Source organism: Rhinopithecus roxellana, chromosome 5 (genome assembly GCF_007565055.1).
Source record: "Rhinopithecus roxellana isolate Shanxi Qingling chromosome 5, ASM756505v1, whole genome shotgun sequence".
Classification (NCBI taxonomy): Eukaryota; Metazoa; Chordata; class Mammalia; order Primates; family Cercopithecidae; genus Rhinopithecus; species Rhinopithecus roxellana.
The window spans coordinates 69,736,900-69,763,333 of record NC_044553.1 but is presented as its reverse complement, the minus strand read 5'-3'; the positions used below and the strand labels follow the sequence as shown (position 1 = coordinate 69,763,333).

The following is a 26,434-nucleotide window of genomic DNA, read 5'->3' as shown; positions in this document are numbered from 1 at the left end:
TTGGAGGTATTTGGATTTTTTTCTATTTTGAAATGATTTCCTTGTTCATATTTTTGCTTACTTAGACAAAGATTGTGAACATTTTAAATAGTCTCTGGTCTAGATGTATATTGCCATGTTTTGCTCCAGAAAGGTTATACCAATTCACAGTCTTACCAGCATCTATTCTTTCTTCAGTTCATCTGTTTTAATCATATTGATATAATAAACTTCTTTGTGTTCTTTTTGAAAGTGTTTGCAACATGTATAAAATAAAAAGGCCAAATTCTGTACCATGTAAAGAGCTTTTATAAATCAAGACAAAAAAGATAAAAATTCACTGAGAAAATGTGTAAAATACATAAGACATGAACATGCATTCTACAGAAAAATTTTTTTAACTGCTTCTGAGCATAAGATGCACAATATCACTTATGACAGGATACCATTTTTCACTCAAAAAATCAATAGAAGTTTGGGGGAGTAAGCCTTTTCGTATACTACAGACGTTAGACTGCGGTGGGAGAATAGCTTGTACAGCCTCTTAGGAGGACACATTTTCAGTGTCACATTAAAAATCACTTGGCCTTTGGACTTGGCAATTCTTTGTCTATGAATGTATATCTGTTTCCCCAAGTGTACAAAGATAAAAGAAAGCCATGTGCATTATGGCATTGTAGTAGCAAAAAGACCAGAAACCTGAGTGTCCATAAATATAGATAAATAGAAATGGTACATTAATGCAGTGATGTCACTAGATAGGTAACAGGAAGAATGCAGATAAATCAAATGTGCTGATATGGAATGATCTCTAAGATATGTTGGTAAATACAAAATAAATATACAGAACATGGCCGAGTGCGGTGGCTGACGCCTGTAATCCCAGCACTTTGGGAGGCCGAGGCGGGCAGATCACGAGGTCAGGAGATCGATACCATCCTGGCTAGCACGGTGAAACCCCGTCTCTACTAAAAATACAAAAAAAAAAATTAGCCGGGTGTGGTGGCGGGCGCCTGTAGTCCCAGCTACTCAGGAGGCTGAGGCAGGAGAATGGCATGAACCCGGGAGGCGGAGCTTGCAGTGAGCCGAGATCGCGCCACTGCCCTCCAGCCTGGGCGACAGCGCGAGACTCCGTCTCAAATAATATATATATATATACATACAGAACATGTATAGCATGTTCTTGTTTATATAAAAGAAAAGCACGTAGATGGCTACTATGTATCTTGAATACCTATACACACACATGCCTAAAAGGGTACCCAAGAAATTAATGGTGATTGCCTTTGGGGAGGGGGAATCTAAGGATCTGCAAAAGGAAGAAGGCTTACTTTTCCCTACACTGCTTACTATCTGCATGGATTAGCATCGTAAATGCTAGACTCTTGTCTGTACTCTTACATAGGGGACGCATGTTTCCATACAGCAACAATAGACATCAGCCAAGGTTCTGTCTAAAATATAACTTTTTGAAAAACTGATAATCTGTTTTAATCAAGTTTTTTTTATAAGATGGGGTCTCACTGTGTCGCCCAGGCTGGAGTGCAGTAGTGTGATTGTAGCTCGCTGGTCTCCCGCAAACTCTGGAGCTTAAGCAATCCTCTTCCCTCAGCCTGCATAGCTGTGACTACAGGCATACACCACCATGCCTAGCTAATTTTTAAAAAATCTTTTGTAAAGATGGGGTCTGTGTTGTCCAGGTGGGTCTTAAACTCCTGGGCCCAAACTGTCCTCCCACCTTAGCCTCCCAAAATACTGGGATTACAGGCCTGAGCCACCACACCTGGTCTTAATGAAGTTTTTAAGTCAAAAGGACCTTAGTATAGTCCTCATAAAGAAAATTTAATATTGGCCTTAAAGTTTAATAATTGATGTTAATATTTTGGTATTTGATTCTTTAAACTGTCATATGTACACTGCATGGAAAAGTCTTTAAACCAGTGACTATCAGTCTTGCCTGTCCTTGACAATCACACTGGGTCTAAAACAAACCACACACAGATGCCCAACTCCTACTTCTGGATCTACTGTTCAGAATCTCAGAGAATGGGACCCTGGCACCTGTACTTTTAAATTGTTTTTCAGGTGTATTTTCTACTCAGCCGAAGTTAAAACTGCAATATTAAATTGTGTTTATGTCTGATTTTAAACAAATAAAAACAAAGAATTTTTATTTATTTATCTTTTTTGAGATGGAATCTTGCTCTGTCACCCAGGCTGGAGTGCAATAGCACGATCTTGGCTCAGTGCAGCCCTCGCCTCTGGGTTCAAGCAATTCTCCTGCCTCAGCCTCTCTAGTAGCTGGGCCTACAGGCGCGTGCCACCGCGCTTGGCTAATTTTTGTACTTTTAGTAGAGTCGGGATTTTACCATGTTGGCCAGGCTCGTTTTAAACTCCTAACCTCAGGTGATCTGCCTGCCTCGGCTTCCCAAAGTGCTGGGATTATAGGCGTGAGCCACCACGCCCAGCCAAAAACAAAGTCTTACCTACTGTAGTGAAGAGTCTCTTTAAAACAAGACTATAACCATTTAAGATTTTTGAGTAATTTTCTTAAATATGGCTGTTGAAAGGATTAGATGAAACGGTGAAAGTAAAGGGACTTGTAAACAGTTTGGGGTGGTCTATCCTGACTCAAATTGCTCTATGTGCTTATAGATAAGTTAAAGTTAGAGCTATATGTTCTCCCCTGACCTGCATGCTCTGTACATATGAGACAGAATAATTTACCAGAGTCTTACACATTCTTATCTGTTCTTAAATTGCTGATTTGGTGGTGGGTCTCAACTACTGGATTTTATACTCTTTGAGGGTAGGCATCATATCTTCCTTGACTTGGCATCCCCATTGTTCACACCGTTCCTGGCTCAGAACAGGTCCCTGGTAAACATGTACTTATTGAAATAGCAATCTAGATCATTTAATATGTTAATTAAAATGGAACTGAAACCAGCTAGTGTGAAATCAAAGAGAATAAAATAAACCATTTCTCTTTTTCCTGGTAGTATTAAATAAATTCATTTTAGTTTTTCGCTTCTAGTGCCCTTTTTTCTGTACCCATTCATCTGTTTCAAACTAAGTCTTAGGTTAAACCTCTATAGGTAAAGTAGATGAAAGTTAAGCTGCCGTTTTGTGGGGCCTGGATCTTTGCCTGCTTAACTCCAGTAGGAGCTACTAGGGCTCCTCCAGTGTGAAAAGAATCAACCATTTAAAGTACAGTGTAAATGCATTTTAATAGGGTGTCTATTTTATATAGCTTTAGTTGTTTTTTCTCATTTCATTAAAAAAAAAAAAGTAACACTATGGACTAGGGAATGATTTCATTTATAAGTTTACAGTGTTCTACAGCTGTTGGTATTCTTTGGATCTTTGTAAGTTGACATTATTGGTATTGATACTTGTTTTAAGTGAATAAATAATTTCAGTGAAATATTTTAAGAGATTCTTACGCATGTATTAACATTATTTATTTTCTCTTTATTCTAGTATTTTTAAGTACAGAACTTCAAGCTTCACAGATACTACAGAACAAGAAACATAAAAATTCTCAATTAGATAAAAATAGTGACATTTATCAGGAAGTTCAAGCTATGTTTGATACACTTGGTATACCCAAGTCAACAACTTCTGACATTCCACATATGCTAAACCAAGTGGAATCAAAGGTATTATCTTTTTTTTATTTTCCCCCAAATTCAACTGAATGCTAACATGTAAGTGCTATATTAAAAATGAAACTATTCCCTATCATTATGCAGTGTACATTTTATTTCAAGAGTTTATCTTCATGTTAACCCAGTTTTGGATTCAGACCTAACAGGCCTGTGACCTAATTTGTCAGTAGCTAATATTCAGGAATCAAATCTTAATGCTTCGTCTTTGCCAGAGTTTAACATGATAGAAATCACTTAGCGAAGTTAAGGATCACTTTCCTAACCAGGGTTGTAATGTAGTATAAGAAAGAAAGAAAGAGAGAGAGAGAGAGAGAAGAGAAAGAGAAAAGGAAGAAAGAAGTAGAGTTATCCTACAAAGTCAAAGGAGAGTAAACTTTTAAAAAAATGGATGTTAATAGAATTGCAGTGTGGTTTCTTTAGCAGTGAGCATGCACAGTTTTTGGTGGATAAATGTTTAGTAAGAGTAAATGCATTATATAATGAATGGAAGAATGTATTAATTAGGACCCTGATGGGGATAGTTAAAAACAACTACAAACTATGTACCTTATGTACTTTGGCATTTTTTTTTCCAGTTAGTGAACAACTCTTATTCCCAGTCAAGCCATATATTAGAGAGGATGCTACTCTCACAGACCAAATTCTGGCCTAGTTCCTGGCTTTCATTTGTTAAATATGCAGTCCTCTAGGGGAATAATACAGGATTCATTTTAAAGGAAAATAAAATTATTGCCTAACCTTCAAGAATAAGTACATAACTCCATTTTTAGACACAGTGCCTTAAACTAAATCCTTGTTCAGTAAAGATCTCTTTTGCATTGATAATTTATGAACTGAAAAATAAGGTGTGTCTTAATGAATGTAAGAGAATTATATTGTCATTAAGATAAAAACAGAATATTAAAAAAATTTTTTTTGGTAGAACTTACAAACCAGAGAGTAAGTCTGTGAATCTCAGCTCAAAAACATTCTTAGAGAGTTAACAAGTTACTCTTCAGAATTTTTTTCTGTTTTCCTCTGGATGAAGACTGATCTGGGGTTTACTAAATTTTCTGGGACTATTTCAAATTAGACAGATTTCTGAGCTCATAATAATTTTCTAGTGCTTCTCAAAGTGGCTATTCCATTTTATGGGTTTTATTTAGTATTAACAACATTCTCAATTACCTCCTTTCCTTACTTGGAAGCAGTCTGTAATGCCTAGGTTCAAATACTGGCATACTAATTATAAGGTAGTTGTTACTATGACCATCTTGGCTAAATACTTCCTTAAAAGGTCTTCCTACTGTATTCAGTTTTTAACCAAAAGTAAAAGTTTTCATGTTTTCTTTCTTCTACATGTGATTTGTCCAGAAGACACTTTGTTATCACTGGGGAGGGAAAGTATTATTTTCTAACTTAAAGTTGTTCAAATGTGTAATTATAGTGGTATAATTATAACAAATATATAGTGGTGGTATAATAACAGCAAATATATAGCATTCACTTTTGTAAATGTTTACACGTAATAACTCACTTAATACTAACATCACCCATGTGAGGTGGTTCTAAATGTTTATATGTACTAACTCAATTCTCACATCACCCAAGGTTATGGGTCATACATCACCCCTGTGTAGTATTACCTAGACAACCATGCAAGGAAACTGAGGTACTGGAAGATTTAATAAGTTAAACAAGCGAATTTCTAAATGGTGGTAGACCTGAGGTTTAAACCCAGGTAGTCAACCTTCACAGCCTGTGCCCTTAACTTACTCTATAACAAGTGATTTTTCAGATTTATTAAAACTATTATGTAATTTGGAATCCTAGGAATGGAGCTGAATGTGATTACACATAACAAACTACAAGTATACATTGAGAATTCCTCTGGAGTGAGGAGTAACAACTCATACTTTTTATAATGTATGAAAAATCCTAAAATTGGAGATATTTACAATAGTTGGAGAATCTACAGAAATGGTCCGTTTTAAGAAAATAATAATTTCTTTAAAATATGTAAAAAATGTATCAGTACAGAAATTGTATCATTGTAGATGTAGATTTGCTGTGAAGCTACTAAAGCTTAAGTTTTGGAGTCTCTTATTTGCGTAGGTTCTTTCTAAGCTAATTTTTTTAAAACACCATTTTTGAAATGTAATCATGCCATAAAATTTGCCCATTTTGAGTATATATATATATATATATATATATATAGTTCAGTGAGTTTTCGTATATTTACAGAGTTGAACAACCATCACCAAACTCTTTAATTTAGAGCTTTTCCATCACCCTCAGAAGAAATCTCAACTGTGCCCATTTACAGTTACTCCACATTGCAACCCCAGCCTCCAAGCTAATTTTGAATTCTTTCCTTAAAGAGTGCCCCCGACATTAAATAAGCTTCATGCTCCTCAAAATCTGAACTGCCCTTGATTGTTTTCTCTGGTTACCTTGTAAAAAAACTAAATATTTCATTTGGTTTTGTGAATATTTTCTTTAGCTAATGATGGATTCTCCAGTCAGGAAGGTAAATTAATCCTGTAGTTAGGAGGATAAATTACTGAATGACCCTGATATTGTTAAAGGAAAAGTAAATGCCTAATATCTTGTTTATCAAAATAAAAATGTTTCAAGTAATTTAAATTAGGGGCTTTGCACAAGTAATGAAAATATGTACGTGATGACTGTAATTGAGATAGATGGCTTGCTCCCTTATGTTGTGTGTCTTGCTGAACAATGAATGAGAATACTTACAACTGGAATGTGTACATAGCATTTATTTGAGAAAAATCAATGTGCTGGTCAAAGGTTTTAGTATCCCTTTTGAAAATTTACTAGGAAGTAGGAAAGTGCTATCTTAAGTAGGAACTCCAAAGTTATTTCACTAAGACACAGATTCTCATAGTAGAACCTGGGTACTTCTTTAACTGTGTGGGTATGTTCATACTTATGCTGGGAAAGAATGTGTTCTATAGCTTGAATGAATATAATGTGCTTTTTTGAAAAAGATACTGTTTTGTAGTGGTATTCTGGTGTGTGATGGTATATTTTAATTATGTCACTTTACTATTTTATTCTGTAGTGTTCAGAGCAATACTTTAAACAAATATAAGATTGTTTTAAATTAGGAATATACATTTTTCACAATCTTTTATATTTACTTTTAGGTGAAAGATATTCTCTCAAAGGTCCAGAAAAATCATGTGGGAAAACCACTGCTGAAAATTGATTTAAATTCAGAACAGGCGGTAAATCCCCCTTTTTGTTATTAGTTTTATGTAATTAAATTAGTGAATATGACTTAATTTTATAAATGAACATCTATTTTGCAATATATAGTATGCGTATATTATTTTGTAGAGTTGAAATTGATTGATCTTCTGGAGTAATATTTCCTAACATTTCTTTAGTTAAATTACTAATTAATTTTTAAAAATACCTGGTTGAGAATATTTATAATGCTCAGTGTGCTAGCACAGTTGTGATCTGAAAAGAACAGAGGCTCAAAGCCAGCAAGATGAGTTATTGGTATTTTCTTTTCTTATTGGTCCAGACTGCTTAGCAGGTAAATGTTTTACTTAAATTAACATATTTGATTACAGATAAGGTATACTCTGCCAACAGGTGGAATTTAATTTGTATGTTTAATGTCTTCTGGATATCATAAATGTTCTTTCAATTATGCTTTAGTATTTAAATAATTTACTGTAAAGTCTCATGGGAACAGAAAATGGTCAGTAAGTATAATATCTTTTGACTCAGTAGGAAGTACTTAGCACAATTTTCGGATTTCTTTTCTTTGCAGAATGAAAGAGTCTAAAGTTTATTATTTTTGTCTCCAAATTTTTAAGGAACAACTTGAAAGAATAAATGATGCTCTTTCCTGTGAATATGAGTGCCGCCGGCGAATGTTAATGAAACGATTAGATGTGACTGTACAGTCCTTTGGATGGTCTGATAGAGCAAAGGTAAGGCTGTTTTCCCATATGTGTCCTGTAGGTGGTAGCCTATAACAGCTCTTCTGGCTTGCTTGTCTGTTATGTAACCGTGCCACATTTGCACTTCATCGCTATCTCAACTACATGTCCAGGTCAACTACTGGTCTTACAAGATGATCCTGGTCTTGTATAAATCCCTGTTGCATATAACTTATTTTTTCCCCACAGTTTTGACATTTATTTTAAACTCATAGATACTGTGATTTATGCCAGGATATGCATAAAAGAAGGGGCATCGTATGAGATAATGAGATAGATATGGTGAGCAATGTAACAAGAAAGCAGGATATAAGAATAGTTGCAGGTAGTACTGATGCCAACAGGTCTTAAAAGTATCTTAAGGCTGGATGAATATAGAATGTGTTTCAGTTGAGGAGGGGTTTGGGAGGTGAGGGCATTTCCAAATTTGAATATCTTCAGATAGCTTTCTAAAGAGCTGTCTCCCATCACTCCCATTTTGTGCCTCTAATCTGTACCCATGCTTAGTCTGGGATCACTCCTCATCCCCGTTCTCCCCACCCTGCATCATCACCTGGAAACTCTCCAGGCAGTAAGCTGAGACAATTACAGGTCTTCTCCTCACTTAGGGATCATTGTCCTGTGTTCCTTGATGTCCATTGTCTGACCGTCATTGGTTCACATCACGTGGGTTATCCAGTTTTTTAGTTGTTTCAGGGGAGAGTAAATCTGGTGCCGATTATCTTGACTGCAAGTGGAATTTCAGGTGTTATTATTTTTACATTTTTTGGATTAACTGGGCAGTGCTTCTGCCCCATGTTAGACCAGTTGGGGTCACTTATGCCAGCAATTCCCAACCTTTTTGGCACCAGGGTCTGGTTTCGTGGAAAACAGTTTTTCCACGGAGGGTGGGGGGGCAGGGGGAGGGTTTTGTCATGAAACTGTTCCACCTCAGATCATCAGGCATTAGCTTCTCATAAGTGTGGTGCTTCTGTTACCTTCTTGTCTTTCACATGATGTCTCTTTCCATGTGATGTATTAGTTTCCTATGGCTGCTGTGAAAGTTTACCACAAATTTAGTAGCTTAAGTAATACAGATTTATTCTCTTAAAATTTGGAAATTAGCAGTCCTAAAGTGAAGGTATTGGCAGGGTTGCATTCTTCCTGGATGCTTTAGGGGAGAATCTGTTTCCGTGCATTTCCTAGCTCCTAAATGCCACCTGCATAGTTTAGCTCTTAGCTTCATCTCCTCTCTTCAGAGCCAGTAGCCTAATAAAATCTTCCAGCCTTTCTCTCTCTCTCTGCTTCTATTGTCACATTGCCTTCTCCTGTCCCTGACACTCCTGTCTCTCCCTTATGAGGACCCTTGTGTTTATATTAGGCCCACACAGCTAATACAAAATAACCTCTCCATCTCAAAATGTTCAACTTAATCACACCTGCATCTGCAAGGTAACATTCACAGGTTCCAGGAATTAGGATGTGGACATCTTTGGAGGGCTAATCAACCTACAAAGGGGCTTCTAAATGAATTTTATTTTTTCTTGCATTGTATTTCTGCAAAATGATAAAATGCTTTTTTTTTTTTTTTTTTTTTTAAACTGTAGTTTGAAAAATTAGGTCTTCTAATGAGTTCTCCATTTTGTTTTTTTTTGAGACGGAGTCTCGGTCTGTCACCCAGGCTGGAGTGCAGTGGCGCGGTCTCGGCTCACCGCAAGCTCCGCCTCCCTGGTTCACGCCATTCTCCTGCCTCAGCCATCCGAGTAGCTGGGACCACAGGCGCCCGCCACCACGCCCGGCTAATTTTTTTGTATTTTTTTTTTAGCAGAGATGGGGTTTCACCGTGTTAGCCTGGATGGCTTATCTCCTGACCTCGTGATCCGCTCGCCTCGGCCTTCCGAAGTGCTGGGATTACAGGCGTGAACTACCGCGCACGTCCGAGTTCTCCATTTTCTGTATACTTTTTCTCTCAGAAACTTGCATCCACTTATTGCAATTTGGGCTGTTTGCATGGCTATCCTTGGCTGCTCTCCTACCTTCTAGATCCCATGGTCCGCTCTTTGTTTATCCCCTTGTTCTGTTGTAGGAAATCCACAAGTAATTTCCGAACAAGGATTGCATAGGAGGTGATTTTTCTCAATCTCTTTGCATTTTGAAAATGTTTAGTCTGCTTTCACATTTGAATATAAAATTCTAGGTTGAAAATACATTTCTCTAAGAATATTGAAGGCATTGCGTCATTGTTTTCAAGTATTTAATGCTGCTGTTAAGAAAACTGACTCCATTCTGTGTTTTTGTGTGACCTATTTTTTTTCTCTGTAAGCTTTTGGACTATTTATCCTTGGAGTTCTGAAATTGCACAACATATGTTGGTCTGAGTTTTTTTTTCATTCATCGTGACTTACTAGATGAACCTTTCGATATGTAGCCTCTTTTAGCTTTTATATTTTCCTTTATTTATTTTTCCCTTTTGTTTTCTTTATCCTCTTTCTGAAATGCTTTAGTCAGATAGTAAACATTCTAGATAGACCCACTTAAATTGTTTTATTTTTTTCCTCTCATTTTCCTTTTTTGATTCTCTTTCTCAGAAATGTTTTTAACTTTATTTTATAGTTGGTGTTGAATTTTTGTTTCTGCAATTATTTTTAAAATTTCCTTAAATTCTTTCTGTTTCTTGATTTTTTAAAAATATTTTTTGGTATACTATCATCTTGAGTAAAGAAACTTTGCTTTTGCAATTTTTTTTTTCTACTTTCAATTATCTGTTTCCTCCAGCATAATTTTTTGTTTATTTATTTGTTTTTCTTGGTCTCTCTCATGTTGGTGGCTTCTTCAGCTGCAGAGTAGTTTTTGGTTGTCCATATTTAAGAGTAAAGCACCGGCTGGCCATGGTAGTGTGTGCCTATAGTCCCAGCTACTCAGGAGGCTGGGGCGGGAGGATCGCTTGAGCCCAGGAGTTTGAGGCTGTAGTGAGCTATAATCATGCCACTGCACTACAGCTTGGGCAACAGAGCAAGACTCTGTCTCTAATAATAAAGGCAGTTGGGGTGGGAGGGAAGGTGCTGTGCTTACAATGTATAATCTCAACACTTTGGGAGGTTTGAGCTGGGAGGATTACTTGAGGCCAGGAGTTCAAAACCAGCCTGATCAACATAGCGAGTCACAGTCTCTTAAAAAGAAAAGAGTAAAGCACGATAAAGCCTATTGGGAACTACAGTCATTATTAGGGATCATTAATGTCAGACTTTGGAGCTGGCCGATGTGCTGTGGCAATTCTTAATGCCAACGTGTGGTCTTTGTGGTTGCTCATTTTTTCAGGAAAAGAAACCTCATTTTTTTTTTTTTCCTATATACTGTATTTTTCTTTGTCCAGGAAAGGAGTAGCAGCATGTCACCAGGGGTTGGAGGCATGGACTCTTTTACAAAATAGACTTTGAGTGTTTTGAAATGTTGATTCCCTTTTTATCTGTCCCTTTTATAATTTAGGATATATGTACCTTTTATAATTTAGTGTCTTCAGTATGACTCATTTACCTAGAAATCCTCCCTCATGTGTTTTACATAGAGTCTCTTTCCAAACACCTGACAGATACAGAAAAGTGAAGAGTGATTAGAAGAGGGATTAAAGATCATCATTCATGCATTTTCTTTAATAAACATTCAGCACTTTGTGTATGTCAGGTACTATGTACCTGGTTCAGGATGAACATCTCAGTACTGCCTATGATTATGTATAGAAGATTTGTGTGTGTAATATCTAATCAGCTTCTTGAGTGGTTAAAGCCTGAATCACTTCTGCATGTGCGCCAGGATAAACTCCAAGGGATGTCTGTGTATTTCATTGGAGTAACTGCTTTGTGCAAGAAGTTCAGATGCTGTTAAGAACTATAAGTTACCAGCGAAGTAGATGACATGATTGCTGACCTCAAGAAATGGAATAGAGTTCAGATGTGTGGGAAGCACCAGCATTACTGAGCTCTGGAAACTTAATAGAGGTTGTATATATGTTGGGTCTCCAGTTTAACCTAACAGAATTTTATTGAGAAAAAGGAATTTAGGAATATTTGGCAAATTGTGAACGGTAGTGGCATTAAAATTGTCCTACTGTACTTTGATATTTTCAGTGTTGGCATTAAGATTACAGAGAAATCCAAAACAAATGAGTTTTGACATATTCTTTCAACATTTAGTGACTTAGATTCATGGGCATGTTTAACCCCTTAACTGGACTTCAATGGGAGCTTTGAGCAAATATTCCTTTAGGAAATATCTTGATATTTTATTGTCTCATCTTGGGCTTTTTTCTTCATGTTTTAGGACAAGGAGGTTGTGTTTTTGTTTTTTTCTTATTTGGGAAGGTTTTTAAAAATGTATTTTCCTTAGGCTATGTATGGATCAGTTTTGGCCTTTCATTCGGTCTTTTTCAATTGATTATATGATTATATGCCTTTGTATACTAAGTTTTCTTTTCTTGTTAAACTTGTTAAATTTATTGTATCTTTATCATTTTCTCCCTATTTTAATGATAGGAAAATGTGTCCGTATTGTTGAGTGACCGTTATCAACTTTGTTCTACAGCAGTTTAAATCTTTGCACAATATTTTATTATATGCATATATATACTGTATTGATAGACACTGAGGTTTTCTCTAATTTTGCCTCTTTGACCCTGTAATAAAATCATTGACAGCTAAATTTTTGTTCATGTCCATGATATATTCCTAAAAGTGAAATATCTTGATTAAAGGAAATGATTTTAAGGCTGTTGATGCATATTCCACAGTTGCCCTTCAAAAAGATTACAGTCATTTATTAGAAAGATTATGTAGTTTCTTTACTGTTTAGCTAGTATCGAGATATTGTGATTGTAATTTTATAGCATGCTTTTTCACTAAATATATTGTAACCATTTTCCAATATCTCTAAAAACTCTATTTTAGTACCCTTTTTGAAATTAATTTTTAATTTTTTTGCAATATAATTAACATAAAATTTACCATTTTATTTTTATTTTTGAGGTGTAGTCTTGTTGCCCAGGCTGCAGTGCAGTGCCATCATCATAGCTCACTGCAACTCACTGGAGGGTCAGGCGATCCTTCCACTGCAGCCTCTCAAGCAGCTGGGACTACAGACGTGTGCCACCACACCTGGCAAATTAAAATTTTTTTATTTTATTTTATTTTTTTATAGAGACTGGGTTTTGCCGTGTTGCCCAGGCTAGTCTCAAACTCCTGACCTCAAGTGATCCTCCCACTTCAGCCTCCCAAAATGCTGAGATTACAGGAGTGAGCCACTGTGCCTGGCCAAAATATACCATTTTAAAGTATACAATTTAGTGGTTTTTAGTCTGTTCATTGTGTTGTATAACCCTATATGTAATTCCGTAACACTTCCATCATCCCAAAATGACATAGCTGCCTCTCAGCAGTCATTCCCAATACTCCCTACCTCCATGCCCTGGCAACTATTACTATAATATAATTTATGTTTCTGTGGATTTGCCTCTGAACATTTCATATAAACGGAATCATACAATATGTGGCTTCTGCCTCTGGTTTCTTTGATTTAGCATAATATTTGCAAGGTTCATCCATGTCATAGCATATAACAGTACTAAATTTCTTTCAGTAGTCCTTCTTATGGCTGCATTATGTTTTATCACAGTGATTCAGTAATTTACTTAATTCTCTTATTTTATACATTTTTTTTCTTTATCAACAATACTAGGCATGTTTCTATGTATAATTTTTTATATATAAATTTCAAAGTAAAATTTTATGGTGGATTCCTTAAAGGAAATTTACTGTGTCAAAGGTTATGTCTCTTAATGCTCTCGCTTCCCATGGCCAAATTGTTTTCCAGTTAAGTTTATGAATTTAAACTCCTAGGCCGGGCGCGGTGGCTCACGCCTGTAATCCCAGCACTTTGGGAGGCCAAGGCGGGCGGGTCACAAGGTCAGGAGATCGAGACTATGGTGAAACCCCGTCTCTACTAAAAATACAAAAAATATTAGCTGGGCGTGGTGGCGGGCGCCTGTAGTCCCAGCTACTCAGGAGGCTGAGACAGGAGAATGACGTGAACCCGGGAGGCGGCGCTTGCAGTGAGCTGAGATCCGGCCACTGCACTCCAGCCTGGGTGACAGAGCGAGACTCCGTCTCAAAAAAAAAAAAAAAAAAACAAATAAACTCCTATCAGTAAGGTAAATGAAATGTTGTCTCACTTTAGCCTCTTTATTGCTAACTTGGTGGTTAAAAAGACTAACTTGTTTTGTCTGTTCTTATTATTGACAAAGTTGAACTTTTTTCATAAGCTTATTAGTCATTTGAATTTCCTTTTTTTTTAAACTTCTATTTATATGTCTTGTCATTTTTTTTCCTGTAATTCTGTTTTCCTTTTGTTTGAGCTTTTTATATATAAAGGAGGTTCGCTGGTTGATTATTTGTTGAAAATATTTTCCCCTGTTGTCATTAGATGTTGTTTTATATCTTTTGAAGTATAGAAATTTTAATTTTTGTAATGTAGTTGCTTTTAAATTTAAAATTAAACCTCAGTTAACTTTTTATTCTCTGTGGAATTCCCTTTGTTATATGGTGTGCCATATTATTGTTATTATTACAGATAGCCACCAGGTCATTCCAGCACCATTTAAAAGATAATCCTTTCCTTTTCTCGTTGATCTGTGATGTCTCCTTTATCATTTATTGCATTCATAGATTTATGAGGCTCTGAGTCTCAATATACTGTTTCATCCATCTTATTTTTTTCTCCCAAGTTCTAGTTAATTAGATGGAGGTGGGATAGCAAACTGTTATCTATACTAGACCTGTGCTTGCAGGTCAGGTGGGCCTTTGTTAGTAAGTGGACAGAGCTAGGATTCTCTCTATATTTTGGAGAACTAACTTAAGCTTTCTATGCCTCATTTTTTTTTTCCCATCTGCAAAAGGGCATAATAAAAACCAATCACTCTAAAAGGATATTTTGAGGATTAAAGAAATAATGCCTTACTAAGTGAACAGCATCCTGGCACATTTAATAAGTGCTCATTAAATGTTAACTGTTAAGATGATGATAATTTTGTATTATAGCATATTAGTATTTGGTAGGATTATTTTTCAAAATGCTTTTAGTTATTCTTACATATTGAGTTTCTGGATTTAACTTTAGATTCTTTTGTTGTTTTCATTCTCTCAAAAACGATTTCTGTAGGATTATAAGTTAATTCTGGGGAAAACTGACAATAATACTTAATGTCCCCATACAGAAACTTGGTGTTTCTTACCATGTATACAAGTTTGCCTTTTGTTTTTGCAAGATTTACTGATGTTTCCCTTTGAAAGGTCGTGTACGTGGTTTTGGTAAAACTTTTTTTTAGTTTTTTTTTTTGTTAATATGAATAGAATTTTTTTTGTTATTTTTTAGCGAGTTGTTGCTGGTAGTTACATATTTTTAACACTTGTTGGTCTATTTTATTTGTTCTAAATTATTCCTAAATTATCAGATATTTGGGTGCTTTTGCTCTTTTGTAATTCCTTGTTATGCATTATCTCTTTTTCTTTCTTTCTAAAGGTTATGATTGTTTTTGCTCTTTCATTAAAATGTACTTTTCTTCCTGTTTTCCTTACCTTTTGTCATTTAGGTAAAAACAGATGATATAGCAAGAATTTATCAGCCTAAACGTTATGCTTTGTCACCCAAGACAACAGTTACAATGGCACATCTACTTGCTGCTCGTGAAGATCTATCCAAGATCATTAGGACAAGTAGTGGCACCAGCCGGGAGAAGACTGCATGTGCCATCAATAAGGTTGGTGTTTCTTTCAGCACAGTGGAAAATGAACTGATAATATCCTACTTAATGTTTTTACAGATTTTAACCTATTTTTCTTTCATGTCCTGGTAAATATTTAGAAGAAAGAGTGGCAGGGGGGTTCAGTCTAGGCTTAGTTATGTTATTTTTGTGTATGTATATGTATTCACTTGAATTGGTGTGTTCATAAATCAAAGTATTATCTGAATTAGAGGAATTACGAATTGTTTTTGTCAAAGCTTTAGCAAGAATTATTTTCCAGTTTTCTAAAAAGTAATTGTTTCAAGAACTAACAGATTCCTTACATCCTTGGTGTAAAGGAAAGAAGAGTTCGTGCTTTAGAGTCAGACCATTCTGGGTTCCCATCCTGGCTCTATCATTTACTTACAGAAATGACCCGGGCAAGCTACTGAACCTCTTTGAGCTTCTGTTTCCTGATTTGGAATATACATCAATCTCTCTGACAGTAGTCTTAAACTCAGGGAAACTGAATTTTTACTTTACAACAGCCATAACAACAAACTAATTTAGTATGTTTATGTCAGCTTTACTGGCATGTCTTGTTCATTTAGGTAGAGCACTCCATGGCAAACTTTATTACAAAAGAGCAAAAAATCAGAAATAAGGGATTTGAGTAATTTTAAAGCATCGCTTCTCACCCAGTGTAACTTGAGATAAAATACCTTTTCAGAAGGATGGTTGTTTTAAAAGTCATTTTTCTAATTATTGCTAAGTTAGGCATCACTAGTGTTTGCCTCTGTGCTTCCACTGTGGCTCAATCCTATCTTCTGAAAGTGTTCTCTCTTTAAATATATTACCTAACATTTTGCATTGGGTTATAATTTAGTCTTGCTGGATCAAGAGTTTTATTTCTGTAAGCAACATTGGCCATCTCTTCTGAGTTTATAATTTATGGTCTCATTATTTGAGGGTAGTCTTATGATCAGTTCTGGCATCTCCATATGCCCACCAACATACCATGTTTGGTAGAGAGACCAGTGAGAATAATAACCAGGAAAGGCTGTTTTTTGGATTTGGTAATTAGGACATCATTGCCATCTTTAAAAGAATGTTGCATACTTAGAACCTTGTCTCACATTGAGGATATTGCACTTTTTATCTTTCATTTATGACATAAATCCTAAACTTGGTTTTGATTTAGAGGATCAATGGAAGTGTATAATTAACTGGTCATTTTGGTTGAGGCAGTGGCTGTTTTACTTTCCTTCCTGAAAGGGAGTAGCAGGAAGCTATTGGCTTCCCCTTGTCTGTGGTGAGCAGATGACACCCTTCTTATTGCTATCTTTCCTCTGCTCATGGCATATAAAGCTGCTACTTTTTACAGAAGGTTGGATACTTAAACTCTTCCCTAGTGTATTTTTGAAAGGATTATAAAGCATAGTAAAGGAATTATATCAACTGTGTTTTCCTTATAATAATATGGCACTAGTATCACCACTGAAAGTCAATGAGCTTAAGTTTCTTAAAAGAAGTAGTTCATTGAGAATCCCTCTCTTTGCGTTGATACCTGGAATTACAGTTTTTATATCAATCTCTGACCTCATTAAGGTCCCATGTTGTATATACTTCATACATTTTTGAAATGAAATGTGCTTAGGAATATAATCTTTTATTGGATAATCAGTTACCAAATCAATGGCAATGGAAAGTCCAGAGTTGTTATTTTATAAATGGTATGAATGTCAGGTATATGTCATTACATATATAAAAAAATGTTTTCCTAAAGAAACTTCTTAGTGAAGTGGGTACTACATTTGTTACAGAATTTGCTAAACGAATTTAAGTGAGAAAAAAATTAAGCCTTTAAGTTTCAGAAATACTGTCTCAGATTGTTTAAAAATAATATATTCTAGGCCAGGTGCGGTGGCTAACGCCTGTATTCCCAGCACTTTGGGAGGCCAAGGCGGGTGGATCACGAGGTCAGGAGATCGAGACCATCCTGGCTAACATGGTGAAACCTCGTCTCCACTAAAAATACAAAAAATTAGCTGGGTGTGGTGGCGGGCGCCTGTAGTCCCAGCTACTCGGGAGGCTGAGGCAGGAGAATGGCATGAGCCCAGGAGGTGGAGCTTGCAGTGAGCTGAGATCGCACCACTGCACTCCAGCCTGGGTGACAGAGCGAGACTCTGTCTCAAACAAAAAACAACAACAACAACGACAAAAATATATATATGTATATGTATATTCTAAGGAATTTGTCATGTATCACATATTTTATATTTTTTCATATTTCCTTTTTTTAAAAATTCATTTTTTTCTTCAGACTTGGTAAACAGGAAGTAAAAAAATTCTTTTTTAAATTGAAACACAGTAATTGTACGTATGTATGAACATAGTGATGTTTTGATACATACAATGTATAGTGATCAGACAGGGGTAATTGGCATATCCCTCTCAAACATTTATCATCTCTTTGTGTTGGCAACATTCAATATCTTCCTTGTAGCTATTTGAAGCTACATGTTAACTACAGTCATCATACAATGGTGTAGAAAAGTAGAATTTAGTACTCTTGTCTAGCCGTGATTTTGTATCCTTTAGCAGCTTTCTCCTTATCCCACACTTAATATTTTTAATATTCATTTGTATTGCCATGTCTGATACTTTCATGTCCTTAAATATTGGCTTCTATTTATTAGAAACAACATCACTTGAAACTTTTATGTAAACTTTAACTTTTAAAATATTAGAAACTAAAAGAAAATGTTTCTTCACACAGGTGCTGATGGGAAGGGTGCCTGACAGGGGAGGCCGGCCGAATGAAATTGAACCACCACCCCCAGAAATGCCCCCTTGGCAAAAGAGACAAGAAGGCGGCGGTGGAAGGGGTGGTTGGGGTGGTGGTGGTGGAGGTGGTGGTAGAGGAGGTGGTGGGGGTGGGGGTGGAAGAGGTGGCTGGGGGGGTGGAGGAGGTTGGGGAAGTGGTGGGGGAGGGGGAGGAGGGTGGGGGGGAGGAGGAGGAGGTGGTAGAGGAGGTTTCCAAGGCAGGGGAGATTATGGTGGAAGAGGGGGTTATGGTGGAAGAGGGGGCTATGGTGGAAGAGGCTATGGAGATCCATATGGAGGAGGAGGTGGTGGTGGTGGGGGTGGATATAGAAGATACTAAAAACTACAAAAATCAGATGGCAGTGCTTGCTTCTTTATAGATACATTAGACATAGTGTTCTAAATAACATACTTGAATATCATCTTTGAAGTAAACACCATGTTAGACTGCCTGGTGATATCATTCTTGAATTGGTTAATATGTAAGAACATTGTTTTTTACTACCAGTTGATCTCTCAAATGAAGTGAAGACTTTTTCCATATTCTGTGTACCCTTGAGCATGTTGTGTCTTTTTAAAAAACAAAAGAACAAAAATTATTTTTTAAAATGTAAATAATACCATCAAACTTGGAAAATGGAAAGTATTTTATTGTCATGATTGAATTTAGATTGTTACCTGTATTTTGTTCAGGTTTAGACATATAAATGACCCCACCTGTAATGGAAGGGAATATAGACCCCTGCCTCACCTGTACTGCTGTGGATGTGTTTTGTGGGTTTTTCATTTGATTTTACAAAATAGGGAAAGGCACTTCCAGTTGTATTTAGTAGGCAGTTGTTGTGAATCGTTTTTATCTCTTACAGGAAGAGATTCCTCTCTAGCCATGTTTCTGTTAAAGTTTCATTAACTGAAGCCCAAGTTTTTTACTGTACATACTTATTTTCTAATTGGATTTGAAATCTGCATGATTTTGTTTGACAAAGCAAAGTTTAAGATTGAGGTCAGAAATACTTTAATGGAGCAAAGATACATACCAACTTCACATGATGGTGTGAGAAATAGTCCTGTAAACTGGTATCTTCATCATTTATGCTCTCACTTTAGATATCCAAATATTAAAAGACAGGCCGACCTGTATCACACAGAATTAAGGCAGTAATGTCCTGCTTCAGTAGATCAAGGGTAGGGCTAAGGCATCCCTTGGTAATTCTGATTCACAGCTAGATTTGGGAAACACAAAGTTAGGGAATGGCTATATGTGGTTTGCTAGTTGGAGCGGTCACCGTCTTAGCTCTCAAGAGTTGTGGATTTGAACCATGGCACTAGGTCAGGGGTGCTATGGATTGCAATGACCTTAGTTCTCAAGGAGCGCTTTGTCCTCATGTGTCAAGTGAGGAATGAGACACTTACCATCATCTCGGGTTGTTTCATGAAGACCTAAGTACAAATACAATTTGTTAAAAACTTAGGGCCCATTTGAATGCCTTAAGATGTAGGCCAAGTAATGTATTTTTCTCTTCGTGTAGAGAGTTAGAGAAAAAGAGCTGGTTCTGTAAATTTTTTCAATCTCAGTGTAAAATCTGTATCTCATTGTAGGCTTCTGGTCAATACCTGTGCATAAAACTTAATATGATCCAACCAACTCAACTGATGGAAAGCTGAATTGTTCCCAGTGGACAAGTGGTATTTGATGTTTAGCAGGTTTTTCTGTTGTTGTTGTTTTTTTTTTTGGTAAACTCTGGTAAAATCTAAAATAATGTTAAAACCTTAAAAGTAACTATTGAATATTCTGTAATCTTAGACATGTATTTTTCAAGCTAACCCTTTGAAGAAATGTGTTTAAGGTAGGAAAATATAAAATTTTTTGGGTTTTTTTTGTGTGTGTATATTTAATGAAAAGATAGAATTTCATTGGTGATAGCTGAAAAAAGACTTTCCATAATTAAGAAAATACCTTTATCAGTAGTCATGAACTCTGAAAAATAATTTTAAAAAAATTTCCAGAAAATATTTGAGTAAAATATTTCAAAAGTTATTTAAAAATCTTCATTTAAAACCTTTACTTTCTGCCTCATTTCTTTTTTGGTAGCATTAGTTGCTGATGAAGGAGATTTACAACTACTTTCAACTTTTTTACCACTAAAAGTTTATGGTAAATATGGCAGAAACAACAGTTCATCAGTTTCATAAGATTTTCCGTAAGATTTCTTTGGACCTTTATAGGAGCGCTGCTTGCGTTATTCACTGCAGTCACTTATTTCCTATCAAAGTTTAGCACTTGCTCCTGGAATCATGTTGGAGCTGAAACCACTCCTATGTACACATCCTGTAAACCGTAATTGAATGAAAAGCTGGATCAGGTAGACTCTAATATTTTACCCTTTCCTGTAAAGTGGGATTTTCCTGATAATCTTTGTTCAGTAAAAATTTCTTTTGTAGAACAGTTTGCTGAGCAGTATCTAGAATAGCAGGAAGGAGATTTGGGGCCTTAATGTGAAAGGCCATAGTGTGAAAATATTTTATAAATTGAGTGCAAAACACCATGGAGTATGATGAATGGCACGCTACTGCTTCCTAAAATCTAACACTTTTTTTGATATCTCCTTTTCATTCTTGTTTGCCTCGTTCTCAATTTCATTTTTTAATTACCTCATTGTCTTTCCCCTTTTTCTTCTCTTTTTGTCCAGCCTGGTATCTAATAGCACATATAGACATGATCTTACTGGGAATTTCTGCCTCAAGTAGTCATCTTTCCTTTGGACCATATAAAGAGCATGTATTCTGTCTATACATAATCACCACACTGTTACTCATAAGCACGCATCGAAAGGGAAACAAGGGTTTTTTTGAACTTACTTTTGTTCTGCAGATCAGGGAAACCTTGCCTCATTAAACAGAAAAAGGAAAACATTTTGAATAAAAAACATCTTATTACCTGTATTTGTGACAAGAGGAGGCATGACAACCTAAAAAAAATTTGTGACCAGAAAAATGTCCTGAGCAGTGATACTATCTATACCGTGGAAGGAGCACAGGTGAGAGAAATGTGGGGATGAAAATGGGGGAGGTGAGCAGGCAGTTTAATCTCGCCTTCAGGATCAGACAGTCAGTGTGACTTCATTACTTTGTATGAAGTATTATGAATTGCCCAAATGATAAATACACACCCATCTAAATGTTCCAGAATGCATTCTACAGAGGAATTTGACTGAAATGTTTCCTCTCTCTTCATTGGTTTGGTTAAACAAAAATTAGCCGGGGATTAAGGGAAAATTGTGGCTATGTCTGATCATTCTAAATAATCATGACCACAAATAAATTGCCCTGAGTAGGTCTGTAACCTGGATTGAGCTGTCGTTACCAATTTTATCCATAGCTTCAAAGGATCTCTTCTTTACTTGCTATTTTGCTTAGATGAAACTGTGGAATTAAAAGCCACAGAGAAGGGACAACCTCAAGTCTGTCTCCTTTAATGTTAAGTATTTATAGACTTAATATTTGGGGACCACTGTAAGTTATGAATAAGATGGAAAGAGATTGAATATTTCTGTAGTGTTACTTCTTCGTGTTGTAAAAAGATTTAGAACATTTTAAACTGAATAGCTGCTTTGCCTTTCCTTCCAGGAAAACTCAATTTGATTAATAGAATAGGGGAGTGGTCTTAGCTGTGGATTATAGTAAAAATTCAGGTAAAGCATTTACATGATCACGAAGTAGAAGAAACACAAGACATTTATGTTGTAGGGATCCTAATGTCTTTTATATAAATATTACACAAAGAAAACTTACATTAGGTATCAAAAAACTTTACAATCTGTACATTTGTTTTTTTCTTGCAGTTCTGTATTATACATTTTTAGACAAATTCACAACTGGTCAGTAAAAAGGTGAGTCAGCAAAGAAAAAGAGAAGTGATCCTGCTGTTAATAAAACAAGATTTGTCCTTGTTTTGGCAGATAAATACCTGGCCAAACTAAAGTCGTGTGAGATGCAAAAATTTGCACTCGGCTTGATAAGCCAAAACCTTGCTTTTGTTTTCATATTATTTCTGTGATCCCTCTAGCCCCATGTTGCTCAACGCAAATACTATTAACTTGTATACTATACCTCCTTGGCCCTTGCTGGACTGTAAAAACCTGTGATGAAACTGTTTCCTCTTATGCATTCCAGTGATAAATTCTGCAGTACTGGATACTGTTTAGCCATTGCTAATTTGACTAATTAAGGAGACTGCAACCTTTTGAATCCCTATAGATTATTTATATAAAAACTGGGGATCTTTATTTTGAATGGAGAGGAGGAGGAATGAAAAAAATTGTGTTCCTTGACTGTTTTAAAAAATTGGAGTATACCATCTTTGGTTTATATAAAAGGAAAAGAAGAACAGTGAAGAATATGAATTTTAGAGTTTGTCCTAACTCATATTTGTCCTATAAAAAGCAAGTAACAAAGTGTTACTATTAAGTTTATATGCCAGGTAGTGGGCCTAAGCAGGCCTGCTTTGGGTATTTCTGAGTTTAAATTTGGAAAAGGGTAAATATGTGTGTAAAATGATTCTTTATAATATAATGTAACACTAACTACAAGCTAGTTCTACATCACTAAAATTCAGTGCAAGGAGGAATGCAAATGGGGACTGGTCTTTCATCAAAGAGAATTCCTAAATGATCTGAATCCTCCAGGCAAGCAATACTGTATATATACTTCGTATTCTTATGAAGATTTGGTGTTATTGGCTTTAGGTTTGGAACTTTTAATTGTTAACATATTCTTGGCAATTGGACAACTTGTTTATGAATTTCAAGTCAGTCTAGTAGCAGACTTTATAGGCATGGAAGCTAAGTACCCCCAAAAAGGAAAATGATCATATGATTTTTTTTTTTTTTTTTTAAGAGAACTAAAAAGAGGCTGACAAATGAATTTGTGAATAGTTGCCCAGGCAATTAAATGAGCCCATTTATTATTAACCTGCATAATAGAAAACTCACAGGATTGTTACTTGTGATTTTGCCAAACAATACAATTTTACCTTGTGAGCAATTTAATCTTGTGACAAACTGAACTTTATATTTGTGACTTTGTATAAATGACTAAAACTTGTTTTATTCACTTCCACATTTTATGGAGGAAACAAAATTCCAAGCCACATGCATGCCTGATATTGTATATACATATTATATACATATGTACACACAGCTGTTATTTAAGCCACTGATCCAATTAGCTTATTTCTAAATAGTATTAATAGTGAAGACAGTTAAGCACAAATTCAGTTAAAAAGGAGGACTTTCAAAATAGTTTACTTCAGAGATAAAGATGGAACATGAAGAGTTACACAGACTCTTCATAGATTCTTTTTTTAAAGCCATCAATTCCTAATTCTATCCACTGTAGAATATATAAGGACAAACATGTTTGCGTTAGGTTTATTTTAATTAGAGAGTAATATGAGATGGTAATAACTACGTTTCCAGGTACCTAATTTGATTACTTATGTTATGATGACTGTTAAGTTGCAAGGCTACAACTATGAGTTGACCTGCAATTGGATGATGTCATGTTTTATAGGCCTCTAAAAAGTTGTGGCTACATCAGTAGAAATTCGCTTCTAGGTAGATATGCTCGTGTGTTATGACTGTAGTGAGGAAGGAGGGTACATAGGCTAATTGATTAGATCTGAGGTAGTGAAGAAGGAGCCAGGTTCACAAAGTATGCTGGGATACAGAGGAAATCTACTTTTGGAATATGGGTAGTTTTCTATTATTAGCAAGCTTTGGCTGGAACAAAATAAGTCAGTTTGCAGAAAACACAGGGTAAGAAGCAAATACATTTTCCAGAGATTTTAGTTTTAAGGACGAATCAGCCAGGCAGGCCACTGAGATGCCCCTTTGTCAGGAAGCGACAGTCGTGTTTTAGATCGCATACTTTTGATGAACGTCAGTGGTATGAATAGCAAAAGTTTTGCATTCTTTAGTTTTCCCCCTTTGAGTCAACTGACTGAAAAACAATGCTGCACATTACGAATCTTTTAAGTAAATAAACAGTAACAGGCTTTTCCTTTTAAAGTACTGTTTTAAAGCTGGGCAATCTAAAGTTCCTCAGGTCTGTGCGTTATAGTTTAGGAAATGAGATCTCCACTGTACTCATCTACAGATTGTGCTACTTGAGTTTCTAGGCTAAGAACAGTCACTCTGCTCCATTTGAGCTAAGACATGATTGCTTTTTTCAAGCTGGAGGGATTCTATTTTCTTCTGTGCATATTTCAGTTGAATCTTTAGGGCATCATTATCTGCTTTCAGAGTATTTATTTCCTAAAGGGAAAGGAGAATGAGGTATGTTAATAAAGCAGCAATGAATAGCAGATGAATTACAAATTGAGAGCTACTTTTGATTGGCATCTCTTATTCACTGTGGCTGAGAATTAAAAACTATTTTCAAGATAGTTATTTTGCCCTGAATAGAAAATAGCAAGTTAAATATCAAACGAGCATTTGTAAGCAGCAGTTAGTCTTTGTTATCATATCAAAGTTTGTGAGTGGTTAGCAGGCAGAATAAACCATTTCCGAGCAACAGGTAGATAATGACAAAACTTCTGGATGTTTTCTTGCGGGAGATCTCAACTTGGCAGAAACAGTGTCTCTGATCAGGTCTGAGCCGTGAAAGCATAACTGAGAATTCTTTCATGCGAGGTGTTACAGTTAATGTTATCTAAGTTTTTTCCTCACAAATTACTGAAAACAAGTGTAACTTTTTGATGACGTTAAGAATTTTACTCCCCCCCAAGTTGAGATTTAGTGATCTAATTTGTGGTGGTATCATTATAGAGCCAACGGTTGATTTCCAGTCTTCTGATTTTGAGTCCAGTGTTCTTATATTATCCTATACTGATTAGTCCAAGAGAGTATTATATATAGACAGTGTCTGGGTAATTTGGGATACACTGGGTTGTTTCTCAGTCTGAATTATGTAGATAGCTGTCTTAGCTGCTGTATGATATTGAGCACCTGCTATGTGCCTGTACTGTGTGACATGATAATGGAATACCTTCACCTTCACAAACACCCTGAAAATAGGTGGTATACCTCCAATCTTATAAAGGAAAATATTGCCATATAGTTTAAAACTGCAGAGTTGAACTCTGGTATATCTAAACATAAAAGCTTTTATTTGCTTATTCTTTTGTCCCGTGCTGGTTCAGTGGTGCATTATACTTAAAATAATATGTATTATTTATTAATATTTATTAATTTACATTACATATGATAAATACTGACTTAATTTGACTAGTTATTGTGGATAGGACTGTTGAATTACACATAGACTAGTCATTGTAAGGATTATACTTAATGGGAAAGTTGGACACATAATTGTTCCTCTGAAATGCACACAGTGAATTCTGGACCTTAGGTCTATCTGACAAGCCTAAAAAGTAAAGAGAGGTGGTGGTCAAAATGGTGAGAGGGTTTACCGCCTCTGATATTGCTGAGTAGGAATTCTAGTCTTCCTACAAGCCACTTCTCAAAGCATTGTCGCCAACCACATTTTTCCTTTTCATTGGCATGTAAAATGTCAAGATTTGAGGCAAACCTTACAGAACATGGAATCCCAGCCCTGTATTTCACAAGGCCCAAATAGGTTGTAGAGTTTCACAGCTGGTGTAAGCAATGTCTGGGACTGAAAACACCAATCTTTGCCTCCAAGACCAAAGTTCTTTCTATTCTATTGAGTTCATTTTTTGAGGTTTCTTTCATCGTTTTAAAAGTTGCATTTGGCAGTTTCTGTCCCTAAAGAGGAAGGGGTTTATCTAACCCACGTTTTGCCACCTTCTGACTTGGTTTTTACAGCACATCTTAACAATAACTCTGAGCAAGAGAGTACCATTCATCCAGAAAATCCGTTGTTCTTTTTTCATGTTTCTCTTAATATTATGTTCTTTGTACCAAGCACCAAATCAAGAGTTCCACATACATTGTCTAACTTGTTTCTTCACGTTTCTCTAATTCAGTTTCTGGGGGTCTGACAGGGAAGGTAGAGCATTGAGGACAATGCAGGGAATCCTGAAGCCCTCATGGGCAGTTTTTTACTCTGTAGAATATAGAACTATATAAGGAATCTACTAGCTGGATATTGGTTTTGTGTTTGCACTGACAGGTCTCCAGAAACACAGTGCAAACCTTGATGTTTTTGGGAAAAGCCAGAAAGGCATTCCTTCTCCTAAAGTGAATAGTAGTGTTGATATTAATGTGTCC

General features: G+C 35.9%; 2 protein-coding genes across 7 annotated transcripts in view; one reads left to right on the top strand and one right to left on the bottom strand.

Annotated features, from left to right (window-relative positions):
* FAM98B (family with sequence similarity 98 member B) overlaps positions 1-20,064 on the top strand; it is a 33,294-nt gene extending 13,230 nt beyond the window's left edge. For all 3 annotated transcript variants that reach the window (XM_030929715.1, XM_030929716.1, XM_030929718.1), the window contains 5 exons: positions 3,463-3,641; positions 6,800-6,880; positions 7,484-7,600; positions 15,225-15,392; positions 18,136-20,064. In XM_030929715.1, coding sequence (XP_030785575.1) covers positions 3,463-3,641; positions 6,800-6,880; positions 7,484-7,600; positions 15,225-15,392; positions 18,136-18,522 — 932 coding nt within the window. In that variant the 3' untranslated portion in view covers positions 18,523-20,064. The remainder of the gene's footprint in view (positions 1-3,462; positions 3,642-6,799; positions 6,881-7,483; positions 7,601-15,224; positions 15,393-18,135) is intronic.
* A 1,859-nt stretch (positions 20,065-21,923) lies between these two features.
* The window catches only part of RASGRP1 (RAS guanyl releasing protein 1), a 78,063-nt gene continuing 73,552 nt past the window's right edge, over positions 21,924-26,434 (bottom strand). For 2 of the 4 annotated variants that reach the window (XM_030929711.1, XM_030929714.1), the window contains one exon: positions 21,924-24,496. In XM_030929711.1, coding sequence (XP_030785571.1) covers positions 24,362-24,496 — 135 coding nt within the window. In that variant the 3' untranslated portion in view covers positions 21,924-24,361. The remainder of the gene's footprint in view (positions 24,497-26,434) is intronic. The other 2 variants (XM_010359795.2, XM_030929713.1) reach the window with 2 other exon arrangements.